General features: G+C 56.0%; 7 protein-coding genes across 7 annotated transcripts; 4 read left to right on the top strand and 3 right to left on the bottom strand.

The window, feature by feature from the left end:
- Positions 1-87: 87 nt before the first annotated feature.
- Positions 88-1829, bottom strand: N656DRAFT_778059 (PLC-like phosphodiesterase). The gene has a single exon (XM_064814938.1). It carries the CDS (start codon positions 1650-1652, stop codon positions 309-311), a length of 1344 nt encoding a protein of 447 aa, XP_064671567.1. The 5' UTR covers positions 1653-1829; the 3' UTR covers positions 88-308.
- A 1107-nt stretch (positions 1830-2936) lies between these two features.
- On the top strand, positions 2937-3995 carry N656DRAFT_706989 (uncharacterized protein; the record flags this gene model as incomplete). Its single annotated transcript, XM_064811397.1, has 3 exons — positions 2937-3140; positions 3204-3391; positions 3461-3995. The coding sequence occupies 3 exons, from the start codon at positions 2937-2939 to the stop codon at positions 3993-3995; spliced, it is 927 nt and encodes a 308-aa protein (XP_064671566.1).
- A 1089-nt stretch (positions 3996-5084) lies between these two features.
- Positions 5085-5906, bottom strand: N656DRAFT_788842 (uncharacterized protein; the record flags this gene model as incomplete). Its single annotated transcript, XM_064816726.1, has 1 exon — positions 5085-5906. The coding sequence occupies one exon, from the start codon at positions 5904-5906 to the stop codon at positions 5085-5087; it is 822 nt and encodes a 273-aa protein (XP_064671565.1).
- A 1914-nt stretch (positions 5907-7820) lies between these two features.
- N656DRAFT_836271 (uncharacterized protein) lies at positions 7821-9649 on the top strand (the record flags this gene model as incomplete). The annotated part of the gene is made up of 4 exons (XM_064818775.1): positions 7821-7836; positions 8425-8502; positions 8598-8721; positions 8822-9649. 4 exons carry the CDS (start codon positions 7821-7823, stop codon positions 9249-9251), a joined length of 648 nt encoding a protein of 215 aa, XP_064671564.1. The 3' UTR covers positions 9252-9649.
- A 72-nt stretch (positions 9650-9721) lies between these two features.
- On the top strand, positions 9722-12543 carry N656DRAFT_729590 (Neutral/alkaline nonlysosomal ceramidase). The gene has a single exon (XM_064812614.1). It carries the CDS (start codon positions 9957-9959, stop codon positions 12366-12368), a length of 2412 nt encoding a protein of 803 aa, XP_064671563.1. The 5' UTR covers positions 9722-9956; the 3' UTR covers positions 12369-12543.
- A 494-nt stretch (positions 12544-13037) lies between these two features.
- On the top strand, positions 13038-14750 carry N656DRAFT_751223 (galactose oxidase; the record flags this gene model as incomplete). The annotated part of the gene is made up of 2 exons (XM_064813014.1): positions 13038-13361; positions 13485-14750. 2 exons carry the CDS (start codon positions 13038-13040, stop codon positions 14748-14750), a joined length of 1590 nt encoding a protein of 529 aa, XP_064671562.1.
- A 113-nt stretch (positions 14751-14863) lies between these two features.
- On the bottom strand, positions 14864-16119 carry N656DRAFT_778054 (uncharacterized protein). The gene is made up of 3 exons (XM_064814937.1): positions 15874-16119; positions 15514-15804; positions 14864-15456 (listed from the first exon to the last, which is right to left on the bottom strand). The coding sequence occupies exons 1-3, from the start codon at positions 16006-16008 to the stop codon at positions 15091-15093; spliced, it is 792 nt and encodes a 263-aa protein (XP_064671561.1). The 5' UTR covers positions 16009-16119; the 3' UTR covers positions 14864-15090.
- Between the last annotated feature and the right edge of the window lie 818 nt (positions 16120-16937).

Below are 16937 nucleotides of genomic sequence, written 5' to 3'. Positions count from 1 at the left end.
CCCCGCAGACGTCATTACCCCCGGCCCCCATTGTTTGTTAAAAAGGATTCAGGGGTAATCATCATAAGCAGTGATGTTGTTTACTTTGTTGGATTGAATCTCATTAATCTTATACATTGAAGCAGTCTAGTACCCGCAGCCCAGATTTGCATCTTGGGTATTCTGCTGCGATCGACCTCAGAACCGTAACTCCGTCTATGCCATCAAACCAGTAAACGCCATGCAATGCCTCCTCCACCTTACCTAGGGCCAGCCGAGTCTTGAAAACATAAACCATTTCCTCCTCTCCTCAATACCTGCATGATCCCTTAAGCCAACACCCACACCATCGCCCACGCCAATCCTACCCACGCCAACATCCTGGCAGCCTCAACTCTGACAGCAGCGCTCTCTGGCCCGCAGCATTTTCCGCTGTAGGTAACGTTGTTCATCCTCGCCGCCACCTCAAAGACACTCCCCGGGAAGTTCCCATAGTTATAATAGTCCACATTCAACACATTTGGCGGCCTGTCCCAGTCGGTCCGGCAATTGTTCGCCGCCATGCCCAAGCTGCCCGTCCCGTTGGACGCATTGGTCTCATTCAACTGGCTGACGGCAGGCACCAAAATGGCCTGCCCCAGCAGCGACACCTCGACATTCAGGTTGTGGTTCATCAAATACAGCCTCTTTTTCGCGTCCTCCACCCCCAAATTCGGTGGCCGCTGCACCGTGCAGGGAAAAGTCTGGTCGACGGGGTCAAAGGGCGTTTCCCACATGTGGCTGAACTCGTCCATGAGCCAGGGGTGCGCCGTCTGGTTGGCGACGTAGTCGAGGAACATGACGACGCGCTGGCCCGAGAGGATCATCTGGCCCAGTGTCGGCCAGTCGTCGAGCTGCATGGGCACCACGCTCGGCGTGTAGACGTACTGCAAAATGCCCGACCGCTCAATGTGCGGGACGTATAGGTCCGGCGTCGAATAGTTGCCGTTGCCCAGCAGGATGGTCACCACGTCGTAGGGGTGCGAGGCTACCCAGTCCCGCACCGTGCCCAGCCATGCGCTGATGGGCCCCGCGTCCAGCAGGTCGCACGACGTGTGGCAAAAATGCGGCTCCGTCCCGTTGACGGGCCACTGCATCTGCGCCTGCAGGAAGCGCACCCCGTCGTTGAGCTGGTCCGTCACGGAGAACTCCTGGTTGGCGGCCGCGCTGCCGGAGCGCACGAAGGGGCTGTTGTGGCAGCCTACTTGGGTGATGTTGCTGTATTTGCGCGCGCAGAGTTCTGGGTAGTTATTGCATGGCCGGGTGTTGGTCGGGACCGGGGCGACGGTGGTTGATGTCGCGGTTCCGTTACCCCCGGGGCCGCCGGTTGTGGAGGAAGAGACGGAGCCGGTGATGTAGGTGACGGTTTCGGTGAGGGAAGGGGATTCGGTGCCGACGCTGTTGGCCGTGAGCGGGCCAAGGTCGGTGGGTAGACTGGTTGATGCTAGTGTCACTCGCGTTGAGTATGTCTGGTATAGAGAAGGCGGGGGCGTTGAAGTTTTGACAGCATCCGTTCTTGTTCCCGTCAGAATCGTTATTGAATCGCCGTCCTCGCTGACCTCCTGACAGTGGCCCAAGCTGATACTGAGCGACAGTGCCCAGATCAGGCCGCCGATGTGTTTTAACGACCCCATCGTGAAGGATGATGGCGAGAGTCAGGGTCCCTCGGCAGGACAAATCATCCAAGAAGAAGAGGTTCTAGGTAGTAGGAGTCAGGTTCACCGGCGCGAGAGGCGGACAGTACTTCTAGATTTATGTATTGACATCTAGGTGATTCACCTGCCACCTCGCACACCTCCCGTCATCAGAGCTGCTGGTGTGGAAAGAAAGCTCTTGGGCGGCAACTCTAAAACAAGGCAGGGGGGCAGCCCTGGAGACGATCCGCTGTCAGCACTGCCGCAGCAGCGGGGCAGTGGGTACAGGCACCGTAACACCCCTGCAACCACCAACGCTTTGGCCTGGACAATACGAAGGCCGCGGTAAACTGTGAACCAGTCATTACCGCGCGTCTGTTGAAGTTTGTTTCAATCCTACTTTTTCTCACAGCTTGGTCTGTTTTGATGTTGGTCTTCACCGCATTTTCTGCTGCTTGTAGATTCATCAAGTTGTTTACAACAGCCAGGTTTTCTATCTACATGCGCAATGACGTTGTGTTTTCAAGCCACCGCAACTCCCAGCAACGGCACATCGTCGGCAAGACATCCTCAAGCGCAGATCTACATGAGGCTCCACTTGCTACCTGGTGGATTCGGCAGCTCGAATGATTTTTCAACGTGAACACTGCAAATTCCATCGTTTTCTGGCTCGATACATGACCCAATGGGAGACCGCAGAGCAGACAAGCCATGACGTGACAGGCGCCCATTTGCGACACTGGGCCAGAGCCACCAGTTTGTTCTGCACCTTGCGCCCAGCCCTGCTGACCGCCAGATTCTCGTGAGCATCCGGAGCCAGTTGATGAACCCCTGGTGCAGCGGCTTTCAAAACGTAACCCACTGCGAGCCCCGCTGGGCGGAACCCTGACGCGCGCTAGCAGGGCGCCGCCAAGCTATCTCCCGGCAGACGACATCATGAAAGTCACCCGGTCTTGGCATTCCCGTCCGATCATTCATTTTTCCTGGCAGGGCCTTCCATTTCTTCCTCCCTGCCTCTCCTCATCAAATAAGACGATCTTCACCTTGGAGCTTCTTGCAACTGTTTTGCAATCTTTTTTTGTGTTTCGGTTCTTGTCTGGTGTTTTGCGCGGCGCGCCATCTTGATGCTGCTAGTAGAGCGCCGTCACTGAAGCGAGCGATTACAGCCGGCCTGCCTCCGAGCTTCTGGTCCGGTGTCTGCCCGACTTAGTACAACTCAACTGGTCCTTTCTTTCTAGTTCCTAATACTCCCTATCTCCCTCCAAAACAGCGACGAAATCAGACATGGCTATACCGTCCATACTTCGTCCTCGCAAGAGGAACACTTTCACGGAAAAGAATGACGCCCCGTCTCCAACAAGCCCTACCTTGACAAATGGGAGCACCGACGTTCCCGAGGATATCATCAAGCGGGTAACGAGGTTACGCAGGGGATTTGCGTTGAGCGCATCCTTTGCATACATCCTCTCATGGATCTTCTTGGTGCTGGTATATACTTCCCATCTACTTACTCCTCCCGCCTCAGTGAACGCATGCTAATTTGCTCTCCAGGTCCTTATCGGCAACACCTATTCCCGCCCCGTTCTCAACAGCATCTACTTCTTCAAGCTGAACCTGGCCGACATCATCCCGACATCAGTCCCCAACGCCAAGCTGATCAACAGCATCGCCCAAACCATTGGCCTGCATGATTTCTACCAAGTCGGCCTCTGGAATTTCTGCGAGGGCTACGAGAATGTGTAAGTTCTACTTAGATGCCGTCTCACATTGTTTATCTGCCCACTATTCAGGTTCTAACCTTGTCACAGAGGAATAACCTTCTGCTCGCAACCCCAAACACTCTACTGGTTCAACCCAGTCGAGGTTCTCATGTCCGAGCTTCTTTCAGGCGCCACCATTGCCTTGCCCACGCAGGTCATCACCATCCTGTCCATCCTCCAACTCTCGTCGCAGCTCATGTTCGGCTTCTTCCTGACGGCCGCGGTCCTGACCTTCTGCCTCGTGTTTTTGTCTCCCTTGGCCGTCCGTTCCCGCTGGGTCTCCCTCCCGCTTGCGATTCTGTCCTTTATCGTCATGGCCCTCGTCCTGGTGGCCAGCGCCATTGGCTCCGCTATCAGCGTCGCCTTCAAGTACGCCGCCGAGGCCCAGAGCGACCTCAACATTCGCGCCGAGGTCGGCGTCAAGATGTTTGTCTTCATGTGGCTGGCCACGGGCTTCAGCATCTGGGCGTTTGCGGTGCACGCCGGCATGGGCTGCTGCTGCGTTTCAAGGAGGGATGTGAGGACTGGGAGGAGGACGGTCAAGGGTGGGCTGGTGCAGAGGAGGGAGGTCAGTCCCGGCTAAAGGTGGTTTGATTGTCTTGTATTTCTCTTGTCTTGTGATGAATGTATATAGATCAATACCAGCCATGGACTTAGATTGTTTAGCGCTCATCAGCATTTAAAACGGGTTAGGGGTCAATTACAATAGATATCTTATCACACCGGTCAGTCATGAGTTAAAGCGATACTTTCGCCGGCGGACAATTCAACCATCTTGACAACACAGCCAATAGACTCATCATCAGTTACACATTGGAACTTGGAGCTTCATTTCATCCCATAATGGCAGGCAGAATTGTTCAGTACGTAGAGTATGTACAGTACATCAAACACCTAGGCCGATTTCCAAAGGAGCCCCGGAAATCACCAGCTGCCCGACCATTCCACCGTACAGTATTACATGCATGGCTGGCTTGAACCCTTCCCAACGTAACGACCAGGATTCAAGACCACAAAACTTGACAACCCTTTTCCGGCAGGCTAGCCCCATCGCAAATTGCCTGAAGCAGATGAGCCCAGAAAGGGAAACTTGAAATGCCCTCAGAGGGACGGATGATGCCATGAGCTGGACAGACTTCCCGCCAGGGGGAGCCCGTACTCTGACTAGTTGACGGAGAACAGGGTGAAACATGAAGGGAACGCGAGAGATTATTACATCCCAAGAGCGAGGCCGCAGCATCGACCCACTAGTAAGTGAGTGAAAAGCAAGCGGGAGCGGAGCGCCACGCGGAAGCGGCGGGGTGCCTTAGCCGGGGGCCGGAGAGCAACATCGGCAAATGGACCTACCCCGAACCAGTCGGGGAAGTCCATCTGTGTTGCTTCGCCAGAAAGCTGGTTGACACAAGACACACCACCCTCCGGGCGTCCGCCTCACCGCTGCCGTGTTTCATACAACGAAGTGAGTGAACGGCCATTTTCTCTCTCCGCGAATCGGCCCTGTGACGTCGGAATCGGCATGTTCCTGGATTTGGAAGACACGAGGACAAAACTGCGAGGCGGAGTGGACATCACGCCTCTGGCCCTCCTATTAATGCTTTCCAACCAAGTCTTCCGAAGTGAAAGTGGTTCTTCCTGGAATTTTTACCTCACCCGAGGCATCGGCGAGGACAGCCTAGTGGCGCACGACGATGCCGTGGCGGCGGGAGCTGCGCTCAACATAGGCAGCCTCATCTTCGGATGAGGAGCAAGACTCTTCGTACGAGCATCGGGTGCCTCCGCAGTCGATGCGTACACGCTCGCCCTTGCGCGTGATGCCATAGCGCTCGCAGGTGCATGATGAGCAGTCCGACGCCGGAGTGCTATAACCGGACAAGCCCGAGCCGTCGGAGCTGTACGAGAGCGAGGAGACGGACGAAACAGGGGAACCGCGAGAACCAAAGTCGGTGATGACATCCTCGATATAGTCGTCGTACTCGTCATAGATGCCGGTGGCAGCAAAGCGACTGCTGAGTTCGTTCTCGTCAAAGTCACCGTCGAGGATATGGCGCGTGGCATGAGGCGACATGGGCTTGGGGGCCTTGATTTGAGACACGGACAATGGGCGACCCTTGGCGACGTCGACGGTCAAGCTTGACCGGCTCTTGGATGATGAGGTCGACTTGCGAGACGATGACTTGGAGGAAGAGGAAGACTTGGACTTGGGGACATCAAGGATGTTTAGCGTTCGGCCAGTGGTGGGCTCAACAGTCGAGTCCTGGCTGGGGTTGTGCGCCGCGTGGTACCCGTCGATGATGTAGTAGTACCAGTAGCGTTGGCCGGCCTCGAGCGTGGTGGGTTGGAAGCGGAAGGTGCCCTTCCACGTGCCGGGCTTCGAAGCTGTCTTGTCCTTTGAAAGCGGAAGCTGGCCGCAGTAGTTGTCCCAGGAACCGAGAAGGTGGACGGTCTTGACGCCAGAGGAGACACGGAGGGAGAATGAAAGCTGAATGGCGGACATTTTGGCAATTTCGTTGTTAGAGACCGGATGCAAAAGAATTAAAACCTCGTCTTGAAAAGAATGGTCTTCGCGTTTGAGATCGCTCTGAGCAAGTAAACCAGATTTTGCTTTGAGTGAAGTGAATTAAGGGGGGGTGTAGCAAGACCAGCGAGCTACAGAGTTTGGATTTTTGGTATTAGTTAGGATCAACAGAGCACAGCTCTGTGGAGGGGGTTGTAAAATGCAAAGTGAAAGAAAAAAACAAAAACTGGTTTATGATTGACGATTGCTTGCTGGAGAAGAAAAGAGAAAAGGGGAGGAAATGAGGCCGAGGGGGCGGGCCTTATATCATTGTCTGGACCAAGTTGAGAGGGTGACGACGTGGGTTCCCAAGCATGAGCCCAATTCCCACCTCCCATGCTTAGGTGGTCCGGCTGCAGCACCACAGAAGGCTGGCCGCATGGCATACACTACCTTAGACCATGGGAACTTCCAGGTTGATGATGATTGCCGGCCGAAAAGTGCTGCTGTGCGAGGCCAATGGGAAGGCCGGCATCCGGAAAGCTGCATATGGTGCTCTGTCGACATTGCAGTCAATGTTACCGAGCAGAGGCTTCCTTCAAGGTTCCGAGCATGTCGGTCCCTTGCTCTGCCCTATCACGCCTGGAAGGAGCAGTCTTCCCAGCACTACTGTGTAGGCAATATGCAGCACTCACTGCAATATGGGCGGTTAAGAAGCGGGGTGCGATCGGGAAAAGCCTGACTCCAAGGTTGCATGAATGCGTGGACGGGACCTGACCCGATATCAACACTGAGAAATCGGGAAGCTACCCCCGCAGTTGACCTAATCCGGAGGCTCGACAGGGAGGTGGGTGATCACAGCGCTAGGCAGGATTGGGCCTAGTTGGGCGTCTAAATCCCTGCCGTCTCCACCCAATCACAGAACGTCTGCTCTATTTTGCGTCAAGAGAGCAGGTGCACCTCTTGCAACTTCCATCACACAACAGCTCATGCAGGCGGCCAGCAACCCCCCCAATAATTGAAGGCTCCCTTCAGGTTTCCCAGGCCACTTCCACCGACCTCATGCTGCACAAGAAGAAGTCTGGTCCGACCCAAGCCATCGGAGCAACCTGGGAAAATGGGGGCATCAACCCATCGACAAGTCAGACAACGCCCTTTCGAGAGGTTTCAGCCATGCCATATGATTCCTGAAAACGTGGGAGACTCCGACCACTAGCAGCTTAGGTCGTAGCCTCCACTGTCCCGAGTAACGCACTAAATGAACTCTATGATGTAGGGAAAGATAGCCGCGCAGTGATCAATAGTTTGCGATTGCAGGTAAACCGGTCAAGTGGACCAGTCGATGCTACGGTAGGCGATCTTGCGAGTCGAATGTGCTCCGGGAATCCGAGAGCTACATCGGAGAGATGCGCCGCAACGGTGCATCAGAGCATTCTGCCTCGGCGGAGGGACATGCCCGTGGAATGTTCGTCGGCCAAGCATAACCACTTTCCCGTTGCCGGCTGACCTCTCCACCATCGAGAATGTCTGGGCGAGGACCCGGTGTCAGTCAAATCTCATCTTGCATCACCAGCGGACAGGACTGCTTCAGCTGGGCCAGCATGACGAACCTCGCTCACTCTGGGAGGCTCCTCAGTCCTCACCAGCTCACCTTGTGTTGCCACTATGCCAGTCTCGATCAGTCAGCCTTCCAACTGTTCCTAGTCCGGAACTGCGGAGCTGCAGTATGCTAGAGGCAGCCTAGTGCATGCAGCAATCAGCTTAGTCGGCGGGTATGCTGTATGTGAGGAGGCACTAATATCACACTCGGGATGCTGCGATATCGAGATGAGGGAATAGTTGTCGGGGTGTCCCTTGCTTATGTGACATGGACATGCGTTGAACAAAGTCCACCTCGGCTGCCCTGCCATCTCAATGGCCAGCTTTGCTCGTGGCCCCTCTGCCAGTGCGCAAAATAGCCGCCGCGATTCCACCTTCCGCGTTTGTAGCGCAGCCGAGCCAGCCTTCTGCCGCTCCGAAGTCCGTCCGCAAGGGTTGTCACGAATTCACAATTCGTTCCCTGCCTTGGACCTCTAGGTGCCCAAGGTGAAGCCGAGGACTTGATGAGCTCCCAAAGGCTCGGAACCGCGGCAGCGGCTATGAAGCGCAACCCCGCCGATCAACGGTCATCCTATATGTTCATAGGGATGATTCGGTTCATCCGATCCCTCTTGGACCTACGTTGTGGTGCCGGTAAGTGAGGTTGCCAACTATATTGACAGAAGGAACAAGCATCTAGCATTACGGTCCTGTTCCACATCTGTACAGTACCCACAATTTTAGTGCCGAGCTTGTGTTCAACAGCAACTCGTCTCAACTCTCACTACGAACACCTTCACTCAGGACGGGAGTTACTGGTACTCTAGTACCTGAATACAATACCAAATCAGTCAACACATATCCGTTTTTAGTGTGATGCTCTCGGCCTCTGAAGAGCAAACCGCAGCAATGCGTGTCAACGCTATAAACTCGTTCCCAGATGATGCACTTGTCCGGTCAATTACTGCCTATGTAAGGGACTACATGAAAGCCTATGATGCCTCACACAGCTGGGACCGTATGTACAGTATAATTAGAACAAAGTTTCCATAGAGCCTCTACTGCGTCAAAACTCCCCCGAGAAGGAATCATAACACTGACATTGTTGATCAGATATTGAGCGCGTGGTGAACATGGCACACCGTATCTACGATGAGTCGGACGACACATTCAGGTCGACGCTTGACCTACGCACAATTCACCTCGCTGCTCTGCTGCACGACGTGGGCGACCGCAAGTCAGTCATTCCCGTCCCCGAAGTTGTTGATGTCGAGAAAAGGACCACCAATCCACTCTGAGACCTCCTACCTCCGCCCTTCAACTTACTCTTGTTCAAGGTATCTCCTCCCGGGGCAGGACCCGTCTACCCTGATCCAGTCGGTCCTCCTGTCCCAAGACTGCCCGGCCAAGCTCGCCGAGGACATCCAGAAGATCTGCTCCGGGGTCAGCTACACGAGCGAAACCCGCGACCCGGCCAAGGTGGCCTCCCTCATCGAGGAATTCGCCGAGCTGGCCGTCGTCCAGGACGCCGACAGGCTGGACGCGATCGGCGCGGTGGGCATCGGCCGCATGTTCACGTTTGGCGGCGCCAAGACGGACCGCAGCATGGGCGAGACCATGATGCATGTCGACGACAAGCTGCTGAAGCTGGAGGGCATGATGAAGACCCGCGTGGGGAAGGAGGTGGCTAAGCGCCGGGCGGAGCGGTTGAGGCTTTTCAAGATGTGGTGGCACGAGGAGTCCGGGCCAGCGGGGTTAAGGGGATAAAACAGAGCCGCGGTTAATTATTTATTGGCATGGCGTTGCGGAGGGTCCTGCGGTTTTAAAGCAGGGCTGGGTTTGAAGCTGAGTTAGAGAGAGGCCGGGGGTGGATGAAGCGGTTGTGTTATGAGGGTGGAATGGCCACGGTTGTAAGGAGAAGACTAAAGACTCGAGAGTATGACGCGGGCCGGCGACTAAGAGAGACGGCGCTCAGGAACTAAAATGGGGGATCTGATATTCTGCCTGAGGGCACGTACAGATTAGCTGCGATTTCCCCAAGGTTGCCCCATTTCACCCTCATGCCCCATTGCGAGACCCTATCTACTTTGTATTGACGGAATGGAGTCGTTACTCCTATCGATTGTGTTGAGACCAAATGCTTGGCACCGTTAGGCGCTGGTAGCGGGACCGGTAATTACAAAACGTAATTTACATGGCCCTATTTAGACAAATCGGAGCCTTTCCCATCCGTTCCCTAAAGGAATGCGGACAATGACGATTGCCAAGGCCATTGCCACGCCTACAATGTTTGACAACCAGCTGTCTTCGATCTCGACTTCATCGTGAATGGTGCTTCTTGCTCTGCTCATGCATCTTGATAGCGGAATTCTCAATGATGCTGGGTGAGATGCATTCATGTTGACTCTTGGCTGATCGATCCGCGATACTCGGCGACCCAAGTTCTTCGTTGCACGGAGCTCCGACCCTGGGATGGATACCAAGGACAATAGAGAGTTCGACCAGAAGCCTCTTTACCAGGATCCTCAAACATGCCCGGACACGAGTCGACGCCGCCAAACAGTCCGCCGAGAGCCGTCTCTCTGGCTAGGGCTATATCGCCAACTTGGTGCATATTTTTGTTTGTTTCTGGCTTCGGTCCTCGTCACTGCTCTGGTTCTGCGGTCATTCCTACCGGAGGGTTCAATGCGGTGGTCGCCTCCATGGTTTGATGTAGCTGGACAATTCGGCGAGACTCAGATGCACGGGGACCGCTATCTAATCGGGGTTGGAAAAGCCGACATCACGGGTCCCGTGGTTGAAGTCAACCTGATGGGTTATGCAGACCCCAAGCAAGTCGGCAGTGGTTTACGCCAGCGCCTCTATTCGCGGGCCTTCATTGTGGGGAGCGTCGACCGGCCCGAGGAGAGGTTTGTCTACTTGGTGCTCGATACGCAGTCAGGCGACACGGCTATTCGATATGGGATCCTCAACGGCCTCAAGGAGCTCGGTCCGTCCTACCATGTCTACAGCCAACACAACGTTGCCGTGACTGGCACCCACTCGCATGCTGGGCCGGCAGGTTGGCTGAACTATCTACTGCCTCAAATTACCAGCAAAGGGTTCGACCGTCAAGGATACCGCGCGATCATTGATGGCGCAGTTCTGTCCATCCGCCGGGCTCACGAGACCCTGCAGCCAGGATATCTGAGCATTGGTACCACCAAGGTCCACGGTGCCAACATCAATCGCAGTTTGTTCGCGTACCTCGCCAACCCAGAACACGAACGCGCCAAATACAACGTCAGCAGTGAAGACGATGGCTCCGTTGAGAAGGACATGACACTGCTCAAGTTCCAGCGAGCTTCAGACGGCAAGAACATTGGTGTTTTGACTTGGTTTCCTACCCACGGGACTTCGCTACTGGGCAACAACACGCTTATTGCTGGCGATAACAAGGGCGTTGCGGCCTATCTGTTCGAGAAGAGCGTTCGTGGCGAGGCTACAGCAGCCGAGGATTTCGTGGCCGGGTTCTCGCAAGCCAACGTCGGCGATACAAGCCCAAATGTCCTGGGGGCATGGTGCGAGGATGGGTCAGGGGCAATGTGCAGCTTCGAGAACAGCACCTGCAGCGACGGTCGATCACAACACTGTCATGCCAGAGGCCCATTGTTCAGAGTCAAAGACAACGGAGCAAGCTCGTGCTTCGAGATTGGGAGACGCCAGTTTGAGGCGGCCTGGAACATCTATGACCGTCTCGCTGAAGAAGGGAGCCCCGTTCGTGGGCCATCAGTCAAATTTTTCCACACCTTCCACAACATGTCCAGCTTCTCATTCCTTCTCCCGAACGGCTCTGAGGCTCACACATGCACGGCGGCACTCGGGTATTCATTCGCCGCTGGAACGTCCGACGGTCCTGGGGCATTCGACTTCACACAGCACTCGGGCAACGAAAACACCACGTCACCCGTATGGAGAGTCGTGTCACACTTTCTAAAGGAGCCTTCCGCTGAACAACGAGCATGCCACAGCCCTAAGCCTATCCTTATGGACGTCGGTGAAATGTATAAGCCATACCAATGGACGCCCAACATCGTCGACGTGCAGGTGTTTCGTGTTGGGCAGCTGGTGATTATCGTCAGTCCGGGTGAAGCCACCACTATGGCCGGTCGACGGTGGAAGGAAGCCGTGGCACACGCTTCGGCGGCCCTTTTCCAGCAGGAGACGGTACCTGCTCTTCCGTTCTCCTCCCCGGTTGTGGTCCTTGGCGGCCCTGCGAACAGCTACACGCACTACATCACCACTGAGGAAGAATACGCAATCCAGCGCTACGAAGGCGCCTCCACCTTGTACGGTCCACACACGCTGGCGGCATACATAAACGTGACGCTGTCAAATCTGAACTATCTGGGCGCTAGCGCCGCACCTCCCCCTTCGCACGAGGACAAGGGACTGTTCCCCCCGGACAACTCAAACCGGTCGCTTTCGTTCATCCCGGCCGTAGTGCGGGACGGGACACCGCTCTTCACACACTTTGGTGATGTGCTCCTGGACGTGAACGGGGTCTATCGCCGGGGGGAGAAGGTGAATGCCGTGTTTGTTGGGGCCAATCCGAGGAACAATCTACGGCTTGAGGGGACGTTTGCCGCGGTGGAGCAGTTGAGCCTACTAAACGGGAAGGAACAGAATTGGACGCAGGTGAGAAGCGATGAGGATTGGTCTTTGGTGTTCAACTGGTGGCGGACAAACGAGATCATGGGGACTAGCGAAGTTGAGATTGTCTGGGAGACGGAGGACTGGGCTGAGCGGGGCGTGTATCGGATCCGGTATTATGGCGACGCAAAGAGCTTGGGAGGGAATATAGAGGCGTTTGAGGGCACGAGTTCGGCGTTTACACTGGTTTAAACTGCACAGGCAGGGGATGGGATAGGGTTGAACGGCACTAGGTATGGGCGGTACATGAAATATCCCGCGCGGAGTTCTGTCTTTCGGTTTTGCTCAATTCCAGTGGATATTCGCAAGATAGGATAACGTTATGAGCAGAGTTTCAATGACTAATGCGAACAAAGGTAGCATCACGAATAAGCGCGAGAAAGCGTATGTACTGTACATCAAGTACTGTACCTTACTTACTGCACCTGCTCGAGGCCTCGAGCTACCGTACCTGCGGTGGCCTGATACGAGCCAGCCATCAGGGTGCCCTACAAGACAATGGATGCGGGGGAGTCGACCCCACCTGTGACGCAACAAAGCTGAGCGTGAGAGACGACTGAGGATTCACGGATTCCCTGCCTCAGCACAGCCCTGCCTTTCACCGGGCTGTATACATTCTGAACTGTACACTACTATTCTGCGATGCGGCCGAGCGAGACAGTGTCTTTACTTTGACCCGACAGCTGGGCTACTTGGAGCATCTCATCAATTGACATTTACGTTGTCTCGAGACATCTGCGCTGCGGGGCAATCACAACGGGTGAAGCCATCCTCATCAAGTCCAACTCAACGTCTGGCAGAAAGAAAATACCGCTCCTCCCCAATTGCTCTGTAGTCAGACGGCCCAAGGACTCGTCCATGATGGAATCATTCAAACTCCTCAGGCGTCGCACGGCCGAGATCATGAACTCCCTGCCACATTCTCTCCCGTCACTGGCCGGCTCCGGCAGCCACGGCATGAAGGGAACGTGGGAGAAGATCCAAGTCCCACCGCTCCCCCGATCCTCGCACTCGGTAGACATTGTCGCGGGGACCGTCTATATTTTCGGCGGCGAAATCAAGCCTCGCGAACCCGTCGACAACGACATGCACTGCGTGACGCTCCCCTCCAGCGGTGCCCAGGCAGACTATTACACCATCAAGGCCAAGCCGGCGAGGTCCTCATCCGAGAAACACGCCGCTCCTGTCGTGGGAGAGGGCGCGCCGACACCAGATGCTGCTGCTGCTGCTGCTGCTGCTGCAGAGGGCGGCGACGACAAACAGCTCTCCGACATCTCGCTCACCACGCCCTCCCCGACCCTCAACAAGGGCAAAGGCCCCGCAACTCCGGATTTGCCTGACGTCCCCTCTCCGAGGGTCGGCCATGCGACGGCGGTCATAGGCCACCGCATCTTCCTCTTTGGCGGCCGCGGCGGTCCGGACATGACCCCCCTGGACGAGGGCGGCCGGGTCTGGGTCTTTGACACGCGCACCCATCTCTGGTCCTATCTTGACCCTGCCCCGGCCGCGTCGGGTACTGCCACCTCCTCCGTTCCCGTCCCGCCTCCGCGCAGCTATCACTCGGCCGTGGCCACGCCCAAGCCGGACACCTTCAACAAAGCGGCGCCCGCTCATCACCATCATCAACATCACCAGTCCGCTGCCGAATCATGGCGTGACTGGGCCCTAGGCAGCGACGCCGAGCAGATGGAGGAGCGGGGCATCCCGCAGCGGCCCGTGGTGGGCGTCGTGGCGGAGCGCGCGACAGACCGGGAATCAGACGCCGAAGGGTACGGCACCTTCATCATCCACGGCGGGTGCGTGGCCGGCACGCCGAGCCGGACGGCCGATGTCTGGGCGTTTGACGTGCGCTCGCGCGTGTGGCAGCGGCTCCCCGACGCGCCCGGCGCGGCCCGGGGCGGCACCGCCCTGGCGCTGGGCCGCAGCCGGCTGTACCGTTTCGGCGGGTTCAACGGGCAGTACCAGGAAGGAGGGCAGCTCGATTTCCTTGAGCTCGGGGTGGATAGTTTTGATGATAAGTTCTCGGCTGGCGAGGTAGTCCTGTGCGCCCGTGGCGGGGGGTGGCAGAGTCTGGTTCAGGGCAAGGAGAATGTCGGGTACAAGGAGGTAGACGAGGCGGCTAGGCCTGTGCTGGACCGTGAGCACCCGGAGGACGAGTGGCCTGGCAACAGGAGCGTCGCTGGCTTTGAGGCCGTCACGGTCGGCGGCGGCAGGGAGTACCTCGTGCTTATGTTTGGCGAGCGGGAGGCCTCGGGTGCGGGGCATGCCGCGGCGGGCAAGTTTTGGGATGACGTTTGGGCTTTCCAGGTCCCCGCCCAGGGCATGTCGGCGGCGAGCGTGGCAGATACCGTGTTCTCGGTTGTGGGGAGGAAGAGCGGCGAGGGTCGGTGGTACAAGGTTGAGATGGGCCCGCATGACGACGAGGACGATGCTTCCGCTGAGGGGCCTGGGCCGAGGGGGTGGATTGCTACCTCGCCCATGGGAGATTTGGAGGAGAACGGGATTGTGATCTGGGGTGGGCTGGCGGAGGGGAACCAGCGGCTCGGGGATGGCTGGATTCTGAGGTTGGGCTGACAAGTTGAGGCTAGCTAGGCCATTACGACCGGTATTGAGCTTGTGTGATGGAGGATCATCGAAATCAGAGAGTTGGTAGCGTGGATATGCGGCGTGGGAGGCTTTTTGGTTAGTGTTTGAAATGAAATTGGTTTAGTTGTAATATGTCGAGGGCAATCCAAGGTACAAGACAAGACTTGAGCCTGTATGCATTGATCCATAATGAGTGAACTTTGCGTAGTCTATCAAGCATGCTTTTGTTTGCGGTCCCAGATAGCCCAATATTGAGCACAATGCCCAGATCGTTCTCTGTTGATTTGTACAATACCTCCCTCATCGCCTCCCTATATATGTCGTTAGTCTACAGATCCTCTCTTGTCTTCTCAATACCCCACGGCTCGCTCGTCAAGCTTGTAATGCCGGCGCTGTTCTCGCATGTGTGCCTCCCGCTCAGCGGGCCAGGCTTGGGCACCTTGTCGGCCTTGCTCACATCCATCACGCTCTCCTTCAAAGCCGTCAGGAGCGACTTGATGCTCTCGGGCGTCAGATCCTCGTAGTAGTCGTCGTTGATCTGCACCATTGGCGCGTTGACGCAGGCTCCCAGGCACTCGACCTCGATGAAGGTGAAGAGCCCGTCGGGCGTCGTCTCGCCCTGCTTGATGCCCAGGTGTTCCTTGATGGCCTTCACGATGGCATCACTGCCGCAGCCGCCGAGCTGGCAGGGTGTCTGTGTAGACACTAATCAGTGACGGAGCCTCGCAGGACGCTTGGTGGGAAACTGTACCGTTGTGCAAAGCTGGACGTGGAACTTGCCCACTGGTGTCCGGTTGTACATGGTGTAGAAGGAGGCCACCTCGTACACACGCATTGGGGGCATCTCAAGGATCCTCGCCACTTCGTTCATGACGCTGATGCTGGTGAAGCCATGCTGCCGTTGGCCCAGGTCGAGCAGGGGCATTACCGCCGCCTTCTTGTACTGTGGAGGGTAGCGCTTGAGGATCTCGGCGATAATCGCCTCGTTCTGTTCGGTGAACTTGAAAGGAATGTCGGGGTTGTTGTCGGGTGTGTTGCGATGCTTTTCGGGAGGGGTATACAAGTCAATCTAACCGCCTCTCATCCTTCAGCGACCGAAGGCGCAACTCACCACCATGAGGGCATCGCTCTGTTTCCTCGGCGAAATGGAAATCGAGCGGATTTGGGCCGACAGCGGCGGCCGTGATGTGCGGCTCGCGGACCGGATGGCGGTCCGCATGAGGAATGGAGTCAGCTTGCTCGCCATGGCTACGGTTATGTGAGCAATGGCAGAGTCAATTGGCTGTGGTGTCGCAATTGCTTGCCGTGTGGGCGCTGTCGAGATCGGTTCTGTAACTTCTTGTCGCGATTGATGTTCGGGACGTACCGTACGGTAACATCAGTTCTGGAGCTCTGACAAATGATGCATTTTGATTGGTCAGCCGCGTGCTGATTAGCTAGGTTATTCGGTTATCCGAGCACTACTAGCCCACATGCAATTTGCCAATTACATCGGTAAGCGCATAGCACCATTTCTCCTGGGGCTTTGAGCCTTCGACCAACTGTGTTCAAGGTTAATCACCTCTCAGCATCAAGACAACCAAACATCAAGATGGAATTGCGATGATGTCCCTGGCTTACAGGCAAATTGGCGAACGCCTCTGTACATCCTTTCCGTTCTGCTATCTAGGAGAGGTGCAAATCGCACATTTGCAAATACCAAGGTTTTCCCTCCGTTCAGAGTGGCATTAACCATGTCTCACGGACAACATTGCGAACTTAAGTCGAAGGCTAAGGTAGTCCCAAAGCGCCCCTTTTCTCAAACCACCATACCTTAGGGTGTCATGCATTTCCCTCAGTTCCGGGTTTTCGTCATGTTCCTTTCGCTTATCGTCCATGAATCCCGGCTTCTGGAGGCCGCTCGATTCCTCGGCCAGTGTTCCGAGGGTTGGGTTCCTACCTACCACTCGCGATGCCCTACGGATCTGGTCAACGGTGTTGCATAACATCTGAGATCGGATCGACATCAATAGCTGCCGGCTTCCATTTGTCGCCCGGCTCAAATGGGAGACCTTCCGTATCTGTCCTGATTTGGAGTTCGCTAAGCAGACGAGCCGTCCCTGGTTTTTGTGCAGTCCCCATGACTGAAGCGGGATACTGCCTAAAGTGAATCCGACTGACGACGGAAGCGAACGG

This window comes from Canariomyces notabilis (assembly GCF_033297395.1).
Source record: "Canariomyces notabilis strain CBS 508.74 unplaced genomic scaffold N656scaffold_7, whole genome shotgun sequence".
NCBI classification, from domain to species: domain Eukaryota; kingdom Fungi; phylum Ascomycota; class Sordariomycetes; order Sordariales; family Chaetomiaceae; genus Canariomyces; species Canariomyces notabilis.
Note: the sequence above shows the minus strand (reverse complement) of the source record. Positions and strands in the feature narration are given on the sequence as shown.

Bases quoted from the DNA above. Each gene is read 5' to 3' on its own strand.
- N656DRAFT_778054 (XM_064814937.1), bottom strand. From the start codon at position 16,008: ATGGCGAGCAAGCTGACTCCATTCCTCATGCGGACCGCCATCCGGTCC. The intron at 15,805-15,873 runs GTGAGTTGCGCC...CCTCCCGAAAAG, and splicing joins AGAGCGATGCCCTCATGGTG to CATCGCAACACACCCGACAA. The intron at 15,457-15,513 runs GTACAGTTTCCC...GTGTCTACACAG, and splicing joins ACGTCCAGCTTTGCACAACG to ACACCCTGCCAGCTCGGCGG.
- N656DRAFT_778059 (XM_064814938.1), bottom strand. From the start codon at position 1,652: ATGGGGTCGTTAAAACACATCGGCGGCCTGATCTGGGCACTGTCGCTC.
- N656DRAFT_729590 (XM_064812614.1), top strand. From the start codon at position 9,957: ATGGATACCAAGGACAATAGAGAGTTCGACCAGAAGCCTCTTTACCAG.